General features: G+C 53.0%; 2 protein-coding genes across 7 annotated transcripts in view; one reads left to right on the forward strand and one right to left on the reverse strand.

Annotated features, from left to right (window-relative positions):
• MYH7B (myosin heavy chain 7B) overlaps positions 1 to 2,263 on the forward strand; it is a 43,819-nt gene extending 41,556 nt beyond the window's left edge. For all 4 annotated transcript variants that reach the window (XM_029916804.1, XM_029916805.1, XM_029916806.1 and 1 more), the window contains 7 exons: positions 220 to 616; positions 692 to 817; positions 908 to 1,078; positions 1,169 to 1,273; positions 1,361 to 1,456; positions 1,863 to 2,000; positions 2,075 to 2,263. In XM_029916804.1, the coding sequence (XP_029772664.1) occupies positions 220 to 616; positions 692 to 817; positions 908 to 1,078; positions 1,169 to 1,273; positions 1,361 to 1,456; positions 1,863 to 2,000; positions 2,075 to 2,086 (1,045 nt within the window). In that variant the 3' untranslated portion in view covers positions 2,087 to 2,263. The remainder of the gene's footprint in view (positions 1 to 219; positions 617 to 691; positions 818 to 907; positions 1,079 to 1,168; positions 1,274 to 1,360; positions 1,457 to 1,862; positions 2,001 to 2,074) is intronic.
• Positions 2,235 to 15,580, reverse strand: part of TRPC4AP (transient receptor potential cation channel subfamily C member 4 associated protein) — a 67,650-nt gene continuing 54,304 nt past the window's right edge. For all 3 annotated transcript variants that reach the window (XM_029916809.1, XM_029916808.1, XM_029916810.1), the window contains exons 10-19: positions 13,138 to 13,269; positions 11,447 to 11,505; positions 9,139 to 9,240; positions 8,063 to 8,146; positions 6,949 to 7,039; positions 5,791 to 5,931; positions 5,089 to 5,197; positions 4,381 to 4,493; positions 3,294 to 3,500; positions 2,235 to 3,116 (exon numbers count right to left, since the gene is read on the reverse strand). In XM_029916809.1, the coding sequence (XP_029772669.1) occupies positions 2,979 to 3,116; positions 3,294 to 3,500; positions 4,381 to 4,493; positions 5,089 to 5,197; positions 5,791 to 5,931; positions 6,949 to 7,039; positions 8,063 to 8,146; positions 9,139 to 9,240; positions 11,447 to 11,505; positions 13,138 to 13,269 (1,176 nt within the window). In that variant the 3' untranslated portion in view covers positions 2,235 to 2,978. The remainder of the gene's footprint in view (positions 3,117 to 3,293; positions 3,501 to 4,380; positions 4,494 to 5,088; positions 5,198 to 5,790; positions 5,932 to 6,948; positions 7,040 to 8,062; positions 8,147 to 9,138; positions 9,241 to 11,446; positions 11,506 to 13,137; positions 13,270 to 15,580) is intronic.

The following is a 15,580-nucleotide window of genomic DNA, read 5'->3' on the forward strand; positions in this document are numbered from 1 at the left end:
GGGATCAGCCATGTCTGTCTGCTCTGGAGCCTTACCCTTGCCCATGAACTTGCTCTGAGGCTGACAGTCCCATGGGGCTTGAAACCAGGGAGGGCCAAGTCACATATTCCTACAACGGGTTAATGGCTACAGCATTCCTTGGCGTTTTAAGAGGTCTACTGCCTGTGCCCACCCCCTTCTTCTAGGCCCCGACCCCTGCCTCTTCCCTCCTCTCCACAGGCGCAACCACCAGCGGGCAGTGGAGTCACTGCAGGCCTCCCTGGATGCGGAGACTCGGGCTCGCAATGAGGCACTGCGGCTCAAGAAGAAGATGGAGGGCGACCTCAATGACCTGGAGCTGCAGCTGGGCCACGCCACCCGCCAGGCCATGGAGGCACAGGCAGCCACACGGCTGCTGCAGGCCCAGCTCAAGGAGGAGCAGGCGGGGCGGGACGAGGAACAGCAGCTGGTGGCCGAGCTCCGCGAGCAGGCCCAGGCCCTGGAGCGGCGGGCCGCGCTGCTGGCCGCAGAGCTGGAAGAGCTGCGGGCCGCGCTGGAGCAGGGCGAGCGCAGCCGGCGCCTGGCCGAACAGGAGCTGCTGGAGGCTACCGAGCGCCTTAACCTCCTGCACTCACAGGTGGGGCCCAGAGGGCACGGGCATGCTGGTGGCGCGGGCCTGCTGGCCAGGCTCTGAGCCTCTGGCTCCCCACAGAACACAGGCCTCCTGAACCAGAAGAAGAAGCTAGAGGTGGACCTGACCCAGCTGAGTGGAGAGGTGGAGGAGGCTGCCCAGGAGAGGCGGGAAGCTGAGGAGAAGGCCAAAAAGGCCATCACCGATGTGAGGCTGGGCTGAAGCCGTGGGGGCCCTGGAGCTGAGCCCAAAGGGTCTCCTCCTGACCTGGCCACCCCCAACCCCGTCCACCAACAGGCAGCCATGATGGCCGAGGAGCTTAAGAAGGAGCAGGACACAAGCGCACACCTGGAACGGATGAAGAAGACGCTGGAGCAGACAGTGCGGGAGCTGCAGGCCCGGCTTGAGGAGGCTGAGCAAGCTGCCCTCCGTGGGGGGAAGAAGCAGGTGCAGAAGCTGGAGGCCAAGGTGCGTGCGGCCCTCCCAGGCCCTCTCCTTGCAGGGAAGCCAGCCTGAGGGCAGGCTCTGGGCAGCAGGCCCATCCCTGGCTGCTTGCAGGTGCGGGAGCTGGAGGCCGAGCTCGATGCAGAGCAGAAGAAGCATGCTGAGGCCCTCAAAGGGGTGCGGAAGCACGAGCGCCGGGTCAAGGAGCTCGCATACCAGGTATGTGACTAGATCCGCCAAGGGAGGACGGGGAACCCCTGAACTGGCCCAGTCTGGGCAAGATCTGAATTGCCTTTGCCCACTCAGGCCGAGGAGGACAGGAAGAACCTGGCTCGCATGCAGGACCTGGTGGACAAGCTCCAGGGCAAGGTCAAGAGCTATAAACGCCAGTGTGAGGAGGCGGTGAGTGCACTGGAGTCTGGGCAGCAGGGACCTGGAAGTTGGGAACAACCTGAGTGCTGGTTCCAGGCTCCTCAGCCAGAGGATGGCAGTGAGAATCCTCGCTCGGCCCTGGATTGCCCCGTGTTGGCTTTGTGTACAGGCAGGCTGCCCCTAAAGGGGGCAAGAGTGTCCCGGGGGAAGAGTGACCATTTCCTACCAGCTGTAGCTAGAGACAGGACTGTGCTTTCCCTTCTGCATGCCTTTAGTAGGAATGCTTCACCCGCTTCTTCCTGCCAGGGGCACTGGTGATGGGGGAGACGGTGGAGCAGTTGAAGATGGGAAGCCAGGGCCCCCTGGGGATAGGGCAGGACCAAAATAACCACCTATCGCACTTACAAAGGGTGACCAGGCCTGCCTGTGTCCCCAGGAACAGCAGGCCAGTACTAACCTGGCCAAGTACCGCAAGGCCCAGCATGAGTTGGACGATGCAGAGGAGCGGGCAGACATGGCAGAAAGCCAGGCTAACAAGCTGCGGGCGCGGACCCGGGATGCCCTGGGACCCAAGGTGAGAGGCTGCATGGGCCGAGGGGCGGGGAGGATGGCAGTGTGGAGCTCACTCAGCTACTCCTGTCCCCTTAGCACAAGGAGTGACGCCTGAGCTCTGAGGACGAAGCCTGCTGTCTGCCCTCTCCTGCCACCGCGCAAGCCCTGCAGCTCCAGCTACTTGCCTTCTTGTTTGAGGTTCAGGAGAGGAAAGGGATACATGGTCCCTGGACAAAAGTCAGGTCCACAACAGTCATTTAAAATAAAGTTCTTTAATAGTCTCCATTTAATTGGTTTATTTGTTGTTAATAAATTGGCAACACATGGAGGGGCCGAGGGTGTGTGCCTAGCCAGGCTCCTGTGTGTATGGGCTCAGGCAGGAGACGCTGCCTTGGGGCAGGGCACAGCCACCTGGTGCCCCAAGGGATGGAAGAAAAGGGCCCCCACTTCTAGGGGAACCCCCTGGGATGAACACAGCGGCCAGTGAGCAAACAACCAGAGTTGCTAAAGGAAAACGAGGGAGGGATAGATGGGCAGAGGTAGGGGAAGGCAGCATCCTCTGGTAGCCCCCACCCCTGCCCGCGGGGGCTCAGAAGCCTTTGCCTGGGTCCAAAGGCCGGAGCAAGCTTGGCTCACATATCAGAGGAGGGTGCCCGTATCTCCCTCCCCACCCCAGGACTGACAGCCAAGAGACTGGGCAAGAGCTCAGACAGAGCTATTTTTTTAAAGTTCCCTTACCTCTCTCTGGGTGAACTGGAGCCCCAGGGTTCTGAAGGAAGGGTGGGCATAGTGTCCCTGTCCTTATCATGGGGGGTCTTGAGGGAACCGAGGTTCCCCAATGACCTGGGCCCCGCAGACCCAAGGGCTTCTAGATGCTCCCTCCCACAAGCCTGTACCTGAAGACCTGGGGCAGACTATCGGGGAGGAAGGGCAGGAGGGTGACCGGGCAGGGTGCATGGCACACATACCAACGCTCACCCACACTGGCCCTGGCCCAAGGTCACTCCTCGGTGAAGTCCCTGTCTATGTCCATGTAGGGCTCCTCAATGTAGCTGACAAGGGCAGAGGGTGACTGGCGGTCTGGGTTCAACAGGATGGACACGGTCTCTTTCCAGTATGAGAAGCTGATGCAGGAGCTCTGGGAAAAGAGAAAGGGGCTGGGGGGCGCCTGGAGGACCCAGGCCGAACCAGGCACCCCATGGGGAGGGCCCCAGCAAGGGGACAGAGAGCTGCCTACCACACACCCCAGGTGGAAACCATGCCCCGCCCCCCAGCAGCCCCGAGTCCTGCCAATGGGAGGTGGGCGGGCACTCACATTCTCCAGGCAGGTGCTGTCCTTGTCCTTGTGCAGGTAATGCTGCTGCCAGAAGCGCAGCAGGTTGTGGAAGTTGTTGAGTAGGAAGCCGGGGTACTTCTTGCTGTGTTCCATCCGCTGCAGCAGCCGCAGGTACAGGGGCAGCCGCTCTTTCCGCCGGGCCAGCATCAGGATCACCAGGCTGGTGTTGAGGCAGCTGACGTTCTCCTGTGAGGCGCCAGGCCAGCCATGTTAGGTGCGTGCAGATAGCCCCTGGGGCGCCACCGGGCAGGGAGGAGGGCGTCCCATGCCCAGACCCTGCAGGCCGCACACTGAGCTGCCCCCCACAAACCTGAGAGGATGGGGAGTGGGGAAGGAAGGATGCTTCCTGTCCTGTCCACCCCCCACCCATCCCCATCCTGGTGAGGTCATTGTCAGTGGCTACTTAAGAGTCTGCTCCTCCTCCAGAATCAGCTCAGGCATCACTTCTCCCTGGGAGCTCCGGTTCCGGAGCTTCCATCCCCAGGGTGGGGCAGGGGGTGCCCGCATTAGGCATGGCTACCTCACTTTCTCACTTTTGCTCAGCACTGAGCTGGGAGCGGCAGGAGGGAAGTGTCTCCGTCTGGTTCGCTGTGCAGCCCCCTGCCCTGCCTCAGTAAACATGTGCTAACTGAAGGAACAAAGAACCACCTCTGAGGGGTAGAGCATTAACCTCACTTTAGAAAAGAGGCGTGTGAAGCTTGGGGAAGGGGCAGCCGGGGTTATTTAGTGAGGGAGTGGGCGGTCACATCAAGTCCAACCCCAAAGCCTGCACAGCATGAGGGGCTCAGAGAGCACTGGAGTGGGAGTCAAGAACTCCATGCCAATCCCGACCCATCTGTGACTTTGGAGACCTCCTCCCTCCTCAGGCCCCATCCGCAAAACGACACACTTGTCCCTCATTGGAAACAGTCCTCAGAATAGCTGGCAGGGTTTCTTAGGAACCGACAGCCAGATCAAGACACACTATTCTAGGGTAAAGGTGGGACACGTCAACCGCTAGGCTCCGGGATGAGGGAAACTATTTCCAATCTCTCTTCCCCTCCTGTACGTCCGCAGGGCCTCTCACCTGGGTCAGTGTCTGCACATGGATGATGTTGATGAGACGGAAGAGGAAGGACATCTGCGTGGGCACCTGGGATATGTAGGCAAGCAGGCGGCACTCGGACAGGACCTCAGCAACTGGGGACAGAGGGGCAGAGATGTGTGACAACAGGCCCAGAAGCTGGTCTGTGGCTCAGGGCCTTGTAGCCAGGCCCGCCTGGGGTCCTGACTCTGGAGCTGGGAGCCCCCACCACGAATGCAATGCAGGAAAGGCTGGCTGCAGCATGAGCAGAGGGCCAGCTGTGCTACCACCTGGGCTGAGCTGCATTCTCACTACGCCCGCCAGGAGTTTACCCCCACCTTTCCCTCGGTCCCTTGCAGGGTCCCCCTCTCTGAGGCCTCCCTCCCACAGTCTTCACCATCTCCGTCCCTCTCATCCCAGGCAATTTCAGGCAAGAGAGGAAGGGTGTTCAGTTTTTTTTGCATTTCGCCTGCAACAATAGTTTTACTTTTATTAAAACGGAACTGTTCATCAAAGGAAGCACGGATGATAGAGAAAAGTCAAAGCGGCCAAGACAATCTCCCAGAGAGCCACAACCTGGACCCCAGCCACGTGGGCATTTGGTGCAGCTACTTCTGGCCATTCTGTCTCCTTGCCAGATGCTGGGTGTTTGACTGACACCAGCGCGGCCACACTGGGCCGATTCTCCCTGGCACCATGGCTTTTTCTTACCTTTCATGTCCACCTGGTTTTCGAACCGGTCCAGCGACAGCGTGACGCAGCGCACCAGCATGTTGGAGTCCACCAGAGAGCTGTTGATCTGCTTCAGGAACACCTGGAACTGCAGCAGAGGCCCAGTCAGGCAGGTGGTGATCGGCTCCCTCTGAGGCTGGCTACGGCCCAAGGTGGGCACTGGCCGCACAGGGGCCCCACCACCCAGGCCCAGCTGTGTCTCATAAGACTGAGTCCCACACAAGCTGGGTGGCCTGCCCCCAGCAGGAACTCGAGCCAGGGCTGACAGCAAGCCCAGTGTTTTCTGCACTGATGGGTGCTGGACTCCCCTCATGTTCACTTCAACTCGTCTACACTGGGTTTCTGTCAAACACACCCCATTAAGCTCACACACTAGGCCCAGTCCTGGCTTTCTAGGGCTCATCGTGTCACCCACCACCTGCATCAGAGCCATTTTCACAGCCCACCTGCTCCCACCTTCACCCCTGCCCACAAGCAGATGAAGACGGTCACCCCTGTATACCCAGGGTGCAGCACAAAACCAGCACAGCGGAGGGGTGAATGACCACTGGCGGAAGCCTGCCCACTGACCCCCCCAGCATTCTCCAATTTCAAACCAGCACCCAAAGACTGGGAGGACCAGGGCTCCAAGACAACTTCTGAATGATGCAGCAAACTCCATGGAGCCTGGGTTAGTCTTACCTTTGCATCAGTGTTGATGTATTTATTAAATCTCTTGAATGCATCAACGTTGAACTTCATCAACTCCCCCAGAAGGTCAAAGTAACTCTGGAGCACATCCCTCGACTTGCACTCGCTGTCCACGATGCAGTACAGGATGTGCTGGTGTGGGAGAGGACCGGATGAAGGCAGGAAGGTGGCTGAGCCCCGGGGCCAACAAGCAGATGTGGCTGCCGCCCCCAGGCTGTGCTCATCCAAGCTGCCCGCTGCCTGCCTCCCACCAGGGCCTGGCACGTAGCTCAGACCACATGATGTCTTCTTTGAGTTAAGCACCCCCATCAGTTGATGGAACTCGTTCCCCTGTCTAGATTCTCATCTGAGGATGCTGGGAGCTCCAAGGGCAGGGCCAGGCGGGACAGACCTCACCAGGAGGCTGGGGGCAGGTTGGGGTGTGTGGTCATGACCTCTCCCTTGCCCAGTGCGCTCCAGCTGGCAGGAGAGGGGCGCCATCTACAGACGTCATCGGCCACTGCCTGAGCCCTGAGGCCGTCCAAGTCAATGTGGGTTTAAGGGCACAGGACACATTTTGACCCCATGGTTTGTCTTTATATTTATGAATAAGAAAGTTTACACTAAAATCAATTTTAATCAGGAACATAAAGCCAGTTTAACTCGTATAATAAAGTTTCCTACGACAGTTAAACTGTTTCCATTTTTCATTTTCATTTTCCTGAAGTTATACCGACTTAGATCAATTTCTTATGGATTTTACAATTCATGGGTCAGTTGCTTGTTTGTATCCTATTTTTTAAAACCAATTATATCTCTGGCCACTTTGCTCCCTACCTTTTGTAAATTTTGCGTTTTCTGCAGACCACTTTACAATAAAGGGAAATTGATTTTTGGTCAACAGCAAAATACCCTCAGGGTCAAAAGGCCTTGCTGGGTAACTACAGACTCATACTGCTCCATGACCACCCCCCAGATCCCTCAATCTGCTAAGCACCTAAGGAACCCACGTTGGAAACTCAGGGGAAGTCCCAGGACAACTGCACTGGCATTTCAAAATAGAGATTTAGTCTGCTCCTGACCAGCTGTCTAGGTCTCAGGAAGGAGAGCAATGCACGGGGCTAGGGGGAGAACGGGACACCCCACACCCTGGCTCCTCCAGGCCATTACCTCCAGAAGGCCTCGCTTCAGCAGGAACATCTGGTCTGCATAGGAGGTGGTCCCTCGGAGGAAACTCTCCACAGCCCGGGCTTGCCAAAACCTGCGACCCAAATGTTGACCCCTGGCCCAGGTGGCTAAGGCCCATATTCCATTCACCAAGGGGCTGGGAGATGTCTGCTGTCTTTTGATTTATTTGACATTCCCTGAACACCTACTAGGCATCAGGCCTCACACTAGGCTCTGGGGATGTAGCAAGAGTCCTTATCCTCATGGAGCTGACAGCTCAGTGGAAAACCGTCATCTATTTGGTTCTGTCTGGAAGCTACATCTCAGAGAAGATGGATCCAAGCTCAAAAGGCTGGCTACAGTGAATCGTATACCAAAAAACACCGTAGCTTTGCCCCTTCAGGAGGACAATGGAAAGTGGGGCTGGGAGTGCATGAGGGAACCTGATAGATCTGTACAAATAGGCCACTGAGCTCACTTCTTATGGGCTGCTGTACAGAAGAGATGGCCCGAGGAGGGTAGAGCTGGGATCGATGTGGGGAAGACTGGACAAGGCAGGTTGAGTTGACAGGGGGCACATGTGGGCATTAGCCTGACAGACACATCGCAGTCCTGATGAAGGTCTCCCTCACCCACTACTTCTGTCCACAGCCTTCATGACTCATCTTAGGTGAGCAGAAGGAGCTCTGAGCAGCCCTCCTTGTCCACACCCACCCCCCAGCAGCCCCCAGCTGGGTAAGTGCCTTTCCTTTGCTCCCAAACCCCTGGGGCAGGTCCTGGCTCAGTTCCTTTCCACAGTGTACTCCAACAGGTTTCTTTACATGCTTGTTTCCCACAACCCAGGGAACTCCCGTGGGCAGGGGCTGCAGCTATTTCCTACCGCCTGTCCAGCACCAGCACTGAGTAGGTGCTTGGTGAATGCTTGGTCAGTCCCTAAAATATACTGCTGGTATGCAACAGAAGCTCATGCATACCTGCGGAGTCAGACCCCCTCCCCACCAGAGTAGTCGGATGTCCACAGTGGAAACTGGTAGCTACCTGAGGTATTTCTAACCACTAGAGAAATGTTTGGCTCCAGGGCCCTTCAGGAGTGGCAGGTGCCTGTCCTCAGACCTACCTGAAAGAGGACTCAGCCGGCTCCTTCTTCATGACCTGCAGCAGACGAGTTAATAAGCCCCTCTTCCCATCACACACCAAACTCCTGAAACAAAACAGGAACCTCAGTGGTAGACCTGAAGCTGACGGGACTGCTATCTTGGGGCCCTGGGGCTGGGTCTCTCTGCTCATTTAGGTGGGTGAAAAAACAGGACATTTCCAAGCCTGCAGAATGCCTCCCTGCTCTACCTGGATCCAGAGGACACCAAGACCTCCTGCAGCCTTAGAACTGAATAGCCAAGTGTACTCACACCACATCTCAGGCCAGCTTTCCATTCTCAGCCTCTCTAGCAAGTGATTAGAGGCCAGAAAAACCCAGAGACAGGGCTCAGAACTGCTGGAGGGCTGTTTACACCAAAGCGAGTTTGAAATGCCACAGCAGAGTCTACCAGATGGGGCAAAGTCTATGCCAATACGGGGAGACAGGGAGCATCCTGGACCCCAGGTTCAGCTCTAGCTGGGTCTGGACAAGTCCCTGTGCCTCTGGGAAGGCTGCTACTAGGCTAGGAAGCAAGACGTTCGATGAGGAAGTGACTCAGGCTGCATCACAGGGAACAGATGGCCAAGCAGGCAGGGATTCTGAGCCTTTAAACTCCCTCTTCAAATAGAACAGCTCTACTTTTATCCCCTCTAGACATTATGGACCGTGCACAATTTTATTTGAATAGATTTCTCTTGCTTTAAAAAAAAAAAAAAAGAGGCTGGCGATTATGACTTCTGTTGCTAGTTACAGTCCTCCCTGCCCTGACCCTCAGGAGCCTGTGGTCAGAAGGTGACACGATCATAACCCAGCTAATGGACTTATCACAGGGCAAGAAACATGTCCGCAAAGGTGAGTGACAAAGACATGGGCAGGGCACATGTGACCTTTAGCAGGAGACCTCTCCAAGCCCCTGCTCGGTAAAGTGGAGATGATGATGGCACCTCCCTCCTAGGGCTGCTGTGCGGCCCCAGAGAGGTAATGCAGGGGACATGAGGACAGTGCCTGACTCCCAGGCAGCCAGGGTGGGCTGTGGGCCGGAGCTGCACGCCACTCACCTGTCAGTGTTGAGGACGGCTTCCACCTCGGGGATGTTGGCCTTGAGAGAGATGGCACTGAGTTCGTTCAGCTCCTGGTTATTGAGCAGCAGGTACTTGTTCCTGCAATAAATGGGTTGGAAGGGGTAAAGGACAGGCACCAGGCTAGCTCCCTTCTCGCCCAGCTCCTGTGGTGAGAACCTGAGAGTCCCCCAGGTGCCCGCCCCTGCCACCACTTGCCCCCGAGTTGGCAGAAGGGCACAGGTGGCAGGAGTTTCCCTGGCTCCCTCCCCTCCCCCATTCATTAACAAGGCTCATCCCTCAGCATCTCCAGGCCTTTCATTTGACACCGAACATTTCTTTTTTTTTTTTTTTCTGTTTCTTTGAGAGTATGCATGTGTGCAAGTGGGGGGCCAGCAGAGAGAAAGAGGGTCCTAAGCAGGCTCTGAGCTATCAGTGGAGAGCCTGAAATGGGGCTCGAAGTCACAAATCTCAAGATCATGACCTGAGCCAAAGTCAGACCAAGCCACCCAGGTGCCCTGCCACTGAACGTTTCCTTTTGTTTCTCAAGGGCACTTCCAACTTGGTGATGTCCAAATCAAACTCAGCATTTCACTTCTCAAACCTGGCCCTATTCCAGCACTCCCACAGGGGCCTGAGGCCCTGGGACACTCCCTCCTGCGCCCTTCATCTCTACGCCTGGCATCACTCAAGCCACATGGACAGAAGCAGCTTCCTAAATGGTCTCCCCCAGGTTTGATTCAACACAGCACTCGGAGAGATCGTTAGAAAATGGTACTCTGACCAGTTCGCTCTCTTTTCAAAAATGCCCCCACAATTTCACAAGCTTTAGAATATATAAAATCCAAGCCCATGAACATGACCGACAAGGCCCTGTGGCTGAGCCACCAACCACCTTCAAAGCCTCACTGTGGGCCAAGCCCCCTTCACTCACACCACCTGCCACACTGGCCTTCCTGCACACACGGTGCTCTGTCCTGCAGGAGATTCTGCACACGCCGTGACTTCTGGAACACCCAGACTCTCACTCTTCCTTTTCACCCAATTTACTACCACCCCTTCAGGTCTCAGCTGACAAGCTGCTTCTGCAGGGAAGGGCTCCCATCCACCCTCTGGCCAGTTCAGGGCCCCTGTCAAATGTGTCTCACAGAACCATGCTCACTCCCTTCCCGTGAATAACCATCTTCATCTGTCACTGGACCTTCAGTGGCGTGACTCTCTGATTAATGTCCCTCTCCCTTCCAGGACTGTACCCTTCACGACAGCAGGGATCAGAGCTAATTTCACTCATCACTGTCTCCCCAGAGCCTAACAGTGCCTAACACATACAAGTGCTCAGATTTAATAAAAGTCTGATGAAAGTTAGGGACCTACTTCCTCAGAAAACAAGTACACATTCAGAGCATACTGGTGCCAGTTTTGAAGGGCTCATGTAGGTCCTGGAGCTTACGTCCTTCAGGCAGAGGGCCTCTGAAGAGAGGGTGGTCAACATGATCCAGACAGCGTGGAGGCCCTTGGCCACATTTGTCCTCAGGCACTTTCTGGCAGCTTACACAATGTTTCAAAAGAATTTAAGTCAATGTTTAAAATCAGGACCTTTCACATAAATCTTAATTTCTAGCTTCCCTTAGGGGAAAAGCTCAGAAAGCTATGCAACAGTGGGCCTGGGTTCCTGTATACCAGCAGTGGGCAAGAGCTAAGCAGTAACCGCCTATGTGTTCCATCTCACCAACGTCTCCCTACACCCCACCTCCACCCCCGCCATAATGGCTCCCCAGTGCCAAGGTCAAGGGGTCAGCTTCTATTCTTCCCTCCCCTTGCTCTGTTTTCTTTAGAGCAGAGAATTACTCTCTTGTCCATTCTTCACTAAAGGTTGAAAAATGAAATATGGGAGGGAAGAAAAATTTGGTTTCAAAAAAATGGGAGAGGGTACATCTCCTTGTGCAAGTGAAGAATATTCCAACCTACTTTGCCGACCTGAAGTCCCTGTGAAGAGCCACGCTGTCCCTTCCTGGTTCGGAGGGACAGACAGTTGAGAGATGTATTGACTCCAAGGATAACAAGGGGCCAGCAACTCTGTACTCCCTTCCTGGGGTGGCTGAGGGCTCAGGGGAAGCCTGGCAGAGGGCCTGGCACAAAGGCAGGGCAGCACAAATGGCAGCTCTTATTACAGTATTGTCAAAGTGCAGCCACACATGGTAACCGTGTGACAGCCACCCTCACAGCTCCCAGGTCCTCTTGAGCAAGGTCCGGGAGAAGGGAGAAGCCCATGCAAACAACTCTCCTTCCAGGGACAGCTTGTACTTACTCGTGGTGATCGCTGAAACTCTGCAGAAGCCTCAAGAACTGTATCTTCAAGGTGATGTCCTAAAACACAGGTGTATCCTTGATGTTAAAACCATCACCACAACGTTCCCAAAGAAAACAAACATTCTGGTAAGAGTCTGTATGTGTCGCTTTGCTTCTCTGAGCCTGTGTCCTCGTACACAATGAGCACTTTTCTGTAGTTGGAAACCCCTTGCCGACTTCTACAACTGGCCAATAAGAGATCAAGTTGCTGCAGACCCTTCCTGCTCCCCCCTACTACATATTGGATAAGAAATAACTGAAATTCTCTTAAACGTGAGGCTAACTTTGTAAGAAATGAAAATGCACTGGAATCAGAAATGAAGAAAGGACTTCGTTCAGAGTGGTGAGCACAAGAGCCGATGGTCGGCTGCTCCGGGTGGGATGGAGAAGCGGGAATGACATTTACTCATGCCAGGGCTTGGGTGTAATGCCCTGCAGGGACTAAACAGAACCCTGGGCCCATGTAAAGCCTGGGAAGCATGTACATTTCAGGAAAGAAGGGTGAGAAAAACCCATTTATCAGCCCAGGGAGCTGGCAAAGATGCCTGTTTCTGCCAGGGTGCTGCTGGTCGTGAAGGGGAGACCCCAGAAGAAGAATCTGGGCTCACACGCCGGGCTGAGGCACTCAACGTGAAAACTTGCCCTGTGGCACTTACTCATAAAGAACCTGGCAGACAAAAGCAAGTGCTCTGAAGAAATACTTCCAGAGGCAAGGCTACATTCCAGAACATTAGGCCACATTCCACCCTGAGGGGAATACGAAGATTCAAATGCAAGTATTAGCATCCCATGAGCAATCCAAGGTCATAAAAAAGTATGTTACAAGTAATGTACATTAACATAATGAATAAAGACCACGTTCTTTTTGTCAAAGCACCAGATGTCTCAAAAATGCAGAATATATTCACTTGAAATTAAAAACTCGGATGGGCTGGGAGGCAAATTGGACAAGGCCAGAGAACAGTAAGCTGGAAGGTCAGACACTGTGGGAAGTCTCCAGACACAGAGACCAGGGAGAGCCTATGGCACTGATGGCCGTGTGGCACTTCAAAGACCCAGAGCACTGTCCTGATACTGGTGACCAAGCCTCCACGTGGCCCACGAGGACAGTGGGCAAGGGAGCATGACTTTCCCTCTGCAAAAAACAGGCTCAGAGATTCAGTAACTCATTCAAGCTCTCCCAGCAAGCTGGGAGGCACAGAGGCCTCCTGACTCCCAGTTCAGTGCCCTCTCTAGTGCACAATGAAACAGACCAGGAAGAGGTGAGCCTCTGACCCCTTTAAAAAAGAAATCACTCTAAAACCTTTTCTGGCCACAGATCATTGGTGGTGCACGGTCTTAGAGGGCAAAACTACCACCAGCGGATGTGCGACAGAGAGGCACTCTGCCTGGAGGAAAGGGAGCGTCCTGTCCCAGAGGTGTGCACCAGGAAGCTGACAGACGGCCTCCGAAGGGAGTTCTGCCCTGGTGGAGGGGTGGGGTCACACCCTTCGCCAAGGCAGCTTCCACTTAAGGGATCATACAGACTAGGATTGTATTTCTATTTTTTCAAAAAAAAAAAAAAAGAGAGATTTCAAAGGGTCAACAGCAGTTCTGGAAACAACTACTCCTGGCAAGTAAAGCCCATCTATTGCCGCATCCCCAGCTCACCGGGCTACAGTCACAGTTCTGGTTGTGACCGTGCAGGACAAGGGCAGATGCTGAGTGCTTCCTCCATATCAGCTTGTCGAACAAGTTATTGAGCCCGGGGATCAGCTTGAACTCTGCGATCATTCTGTGAACCTGGATGCAGCAGGAAGGCAAAAAAGCATTACGACAAGCGTGCTGTGAAGATCCAACAAAGTCTCCTGCTCGGCACGTACAAAACCATCTCTGAGGACAAAGAAAGCAACAGTCAGTAGGGGCTGTTGAGATTTAAAGAAAACACCTCATGTAGCTCCCCCTCTCCACACTCCCACTACACACAGACACGCTTTCGCACTCTGCTCACAGACCCCCACAGTACTCCTGAGGTCACACTGTATGGTGGGTCCTCTTTTAAGACAGGAGTTTTGGATTCAGAGAGCCCTGGGATTGACAAGCAGCCCCAACACACCCCAACATGGTAACCTTAATCAAGTTTCTTAATTTGTCTGTTCTTAGTCTGTTTCTTCCTCATATCATTAAGCTACAAATACCCCTCATGCTTTAGAGTAGGACAGATTTCAACTAGAAACAAGATAAACATATTTAAAAGGTGTAAATCCTAAATATCCTAGCAAAGTCTATGCAAAGATTTTTTTAAATGACCACATGAGAAAGATTCTAAAATATTAAGTATATTAAGTATACCTAGAAGCCAAAAGAGAAAACTGTTAAATTTAACCATATACACCTTTAAAAATTCTCTGTGGCAAAATTCATAATAAGCAAAGTCGTAAGTCAAATAGGAAAATGGAGAACATACTGGCAATCCCACATCACAGGCAAAAACCGAATTTCCTCTGTAAGGAATCCTACAAATCTCTTAAACAAAAAGATCAACCTTAACAAGAAAAAATTGGCAAAGGTTACAGACAGGAAAATACAAGACATTCTTCAATATATGGAAAGTGTTCAGCCTCACTTAAAACATTAAGAGAAATTCAAATCACAACCAATTTCTCACTTTTTCTGGTTAGCAAAGAACGAAGTTTTGTAACACCGTGTTGGTGAGCTGGGCCTCGGGCACACTACTGGGGAGAGGGCACGTGCCGACCTGCCTGCGGAAGGTCATTTCAGTGGGATCTCTAAAGTCTACAAGTGCATATTCCCTTTGACTAGCAATCCTACTTTTAGGAATTTATTCTCAGATCCATATACTAAATGACGTATGTATAAAGTTGCTCGCTAAAGAATGTCAGCATTATTTGCAATACCAAAAAGCAGATATAACCTATACTTCCCATCAGTGGCTATTAGTTGCGTAAACTATGGCATATCCACTTAGTGGGGTATGAGGCACAGAAAAAAGATCGAGGTCTTACACAAGTAGTGAACTGAACATTTACCAAGATGAAATATTAAGAAAGTATATATGTATATGCTACGTTACTCATTGTGTTAAAAAATGAGAGGAATATATTTGCTTTTATAACCATAAAATGTCTCTAGAAGGACACATGAACAACTGATAAAATTAGATACTTCATGGAAGAACTTCATGGAAGAATGTTCAGGACTGGAGGGAAAAAGGCTTCACTGATACTTACTTACACATTTTAATATGGAACTATGTGAATTATTTGCCTACATATATATATATATATGTCTTCTTTCGTCTTCTTAGGGCTCTTGTAAGGACAAAGCCAGAAAATGCATGTAAAGTCCTGAGTACAGACTCAGTGCTTATTAATTCCCATTCTACAAGGGGGAAGGGGAAGTTCAGCAGGACAGATGGGCCAAGGCAGTGGTGGAAATGCCACCCCAACTCCAGTGTTCTGATCCTAAAGCCTGCCCTTCAGGCCTACCACAGGTATGTTTTATTTATTTTTTTAAATTTTTAAAAAATGCTTATTTATTTTTGAGAGAGAGAGAGAGAGCACGCACGCGACTGAGAGAGAGAGGGAGCACGGGAGAGGGGCAGAGAGAAAGGGAGACAGAATCTGAAGCAGGCTCTAGCCTCCAAGCTGTCAACATAGAGCCCAACACGGGGTTCAAACCTATGAATCCGTGAATCATGACCTGAAGCAAAGTCAGATGCTTAAAGGACTGAGCCACCCAGGCGCCCCGGTGTGCATTTATCTTAGGAGGCCAGAAATGAACAAAGCTGTGACTCTGGGCAACGTTCTTCTTTGAACCTGAGTCCCCTGATGGAAAATGAGGGCTAGGGAAGCTCCTGAAAGGATTCAGTGAGGTAATGTGGCCCAAGTGCAGGGCCTAACTTTACAGGAAGTGCTGTATTGATTGTTTACATCAGCACCGGAGAAATGGAACTCAGGACCTCTGGGGAGAGTTTCCAGTCTAGTGATTTCAATTTAGCCAACACTGGTCAGAGAACTTGGCCTGAATGCACAACAGTAAGGCCACTCTAAGGAGGAACCTTCCGGAGGCCTGGCCAGGGAATCCCTTTTCC

The sequence above is a fragment of the Suricata suricatta genome, chromosome 12 (assembly GCF_006229205.1).
Source record: "Suricata suricatta isolate VVHF042 chromosome 12, meerkat_22Aug2017_6uvM2_HiC, whole genome shotgun sequence".
NCBI lineage: Eukaryota > Metazoa > Chordata > Mammalia > Carnivora > Herpestidae > Suricata > Suricata suricatta.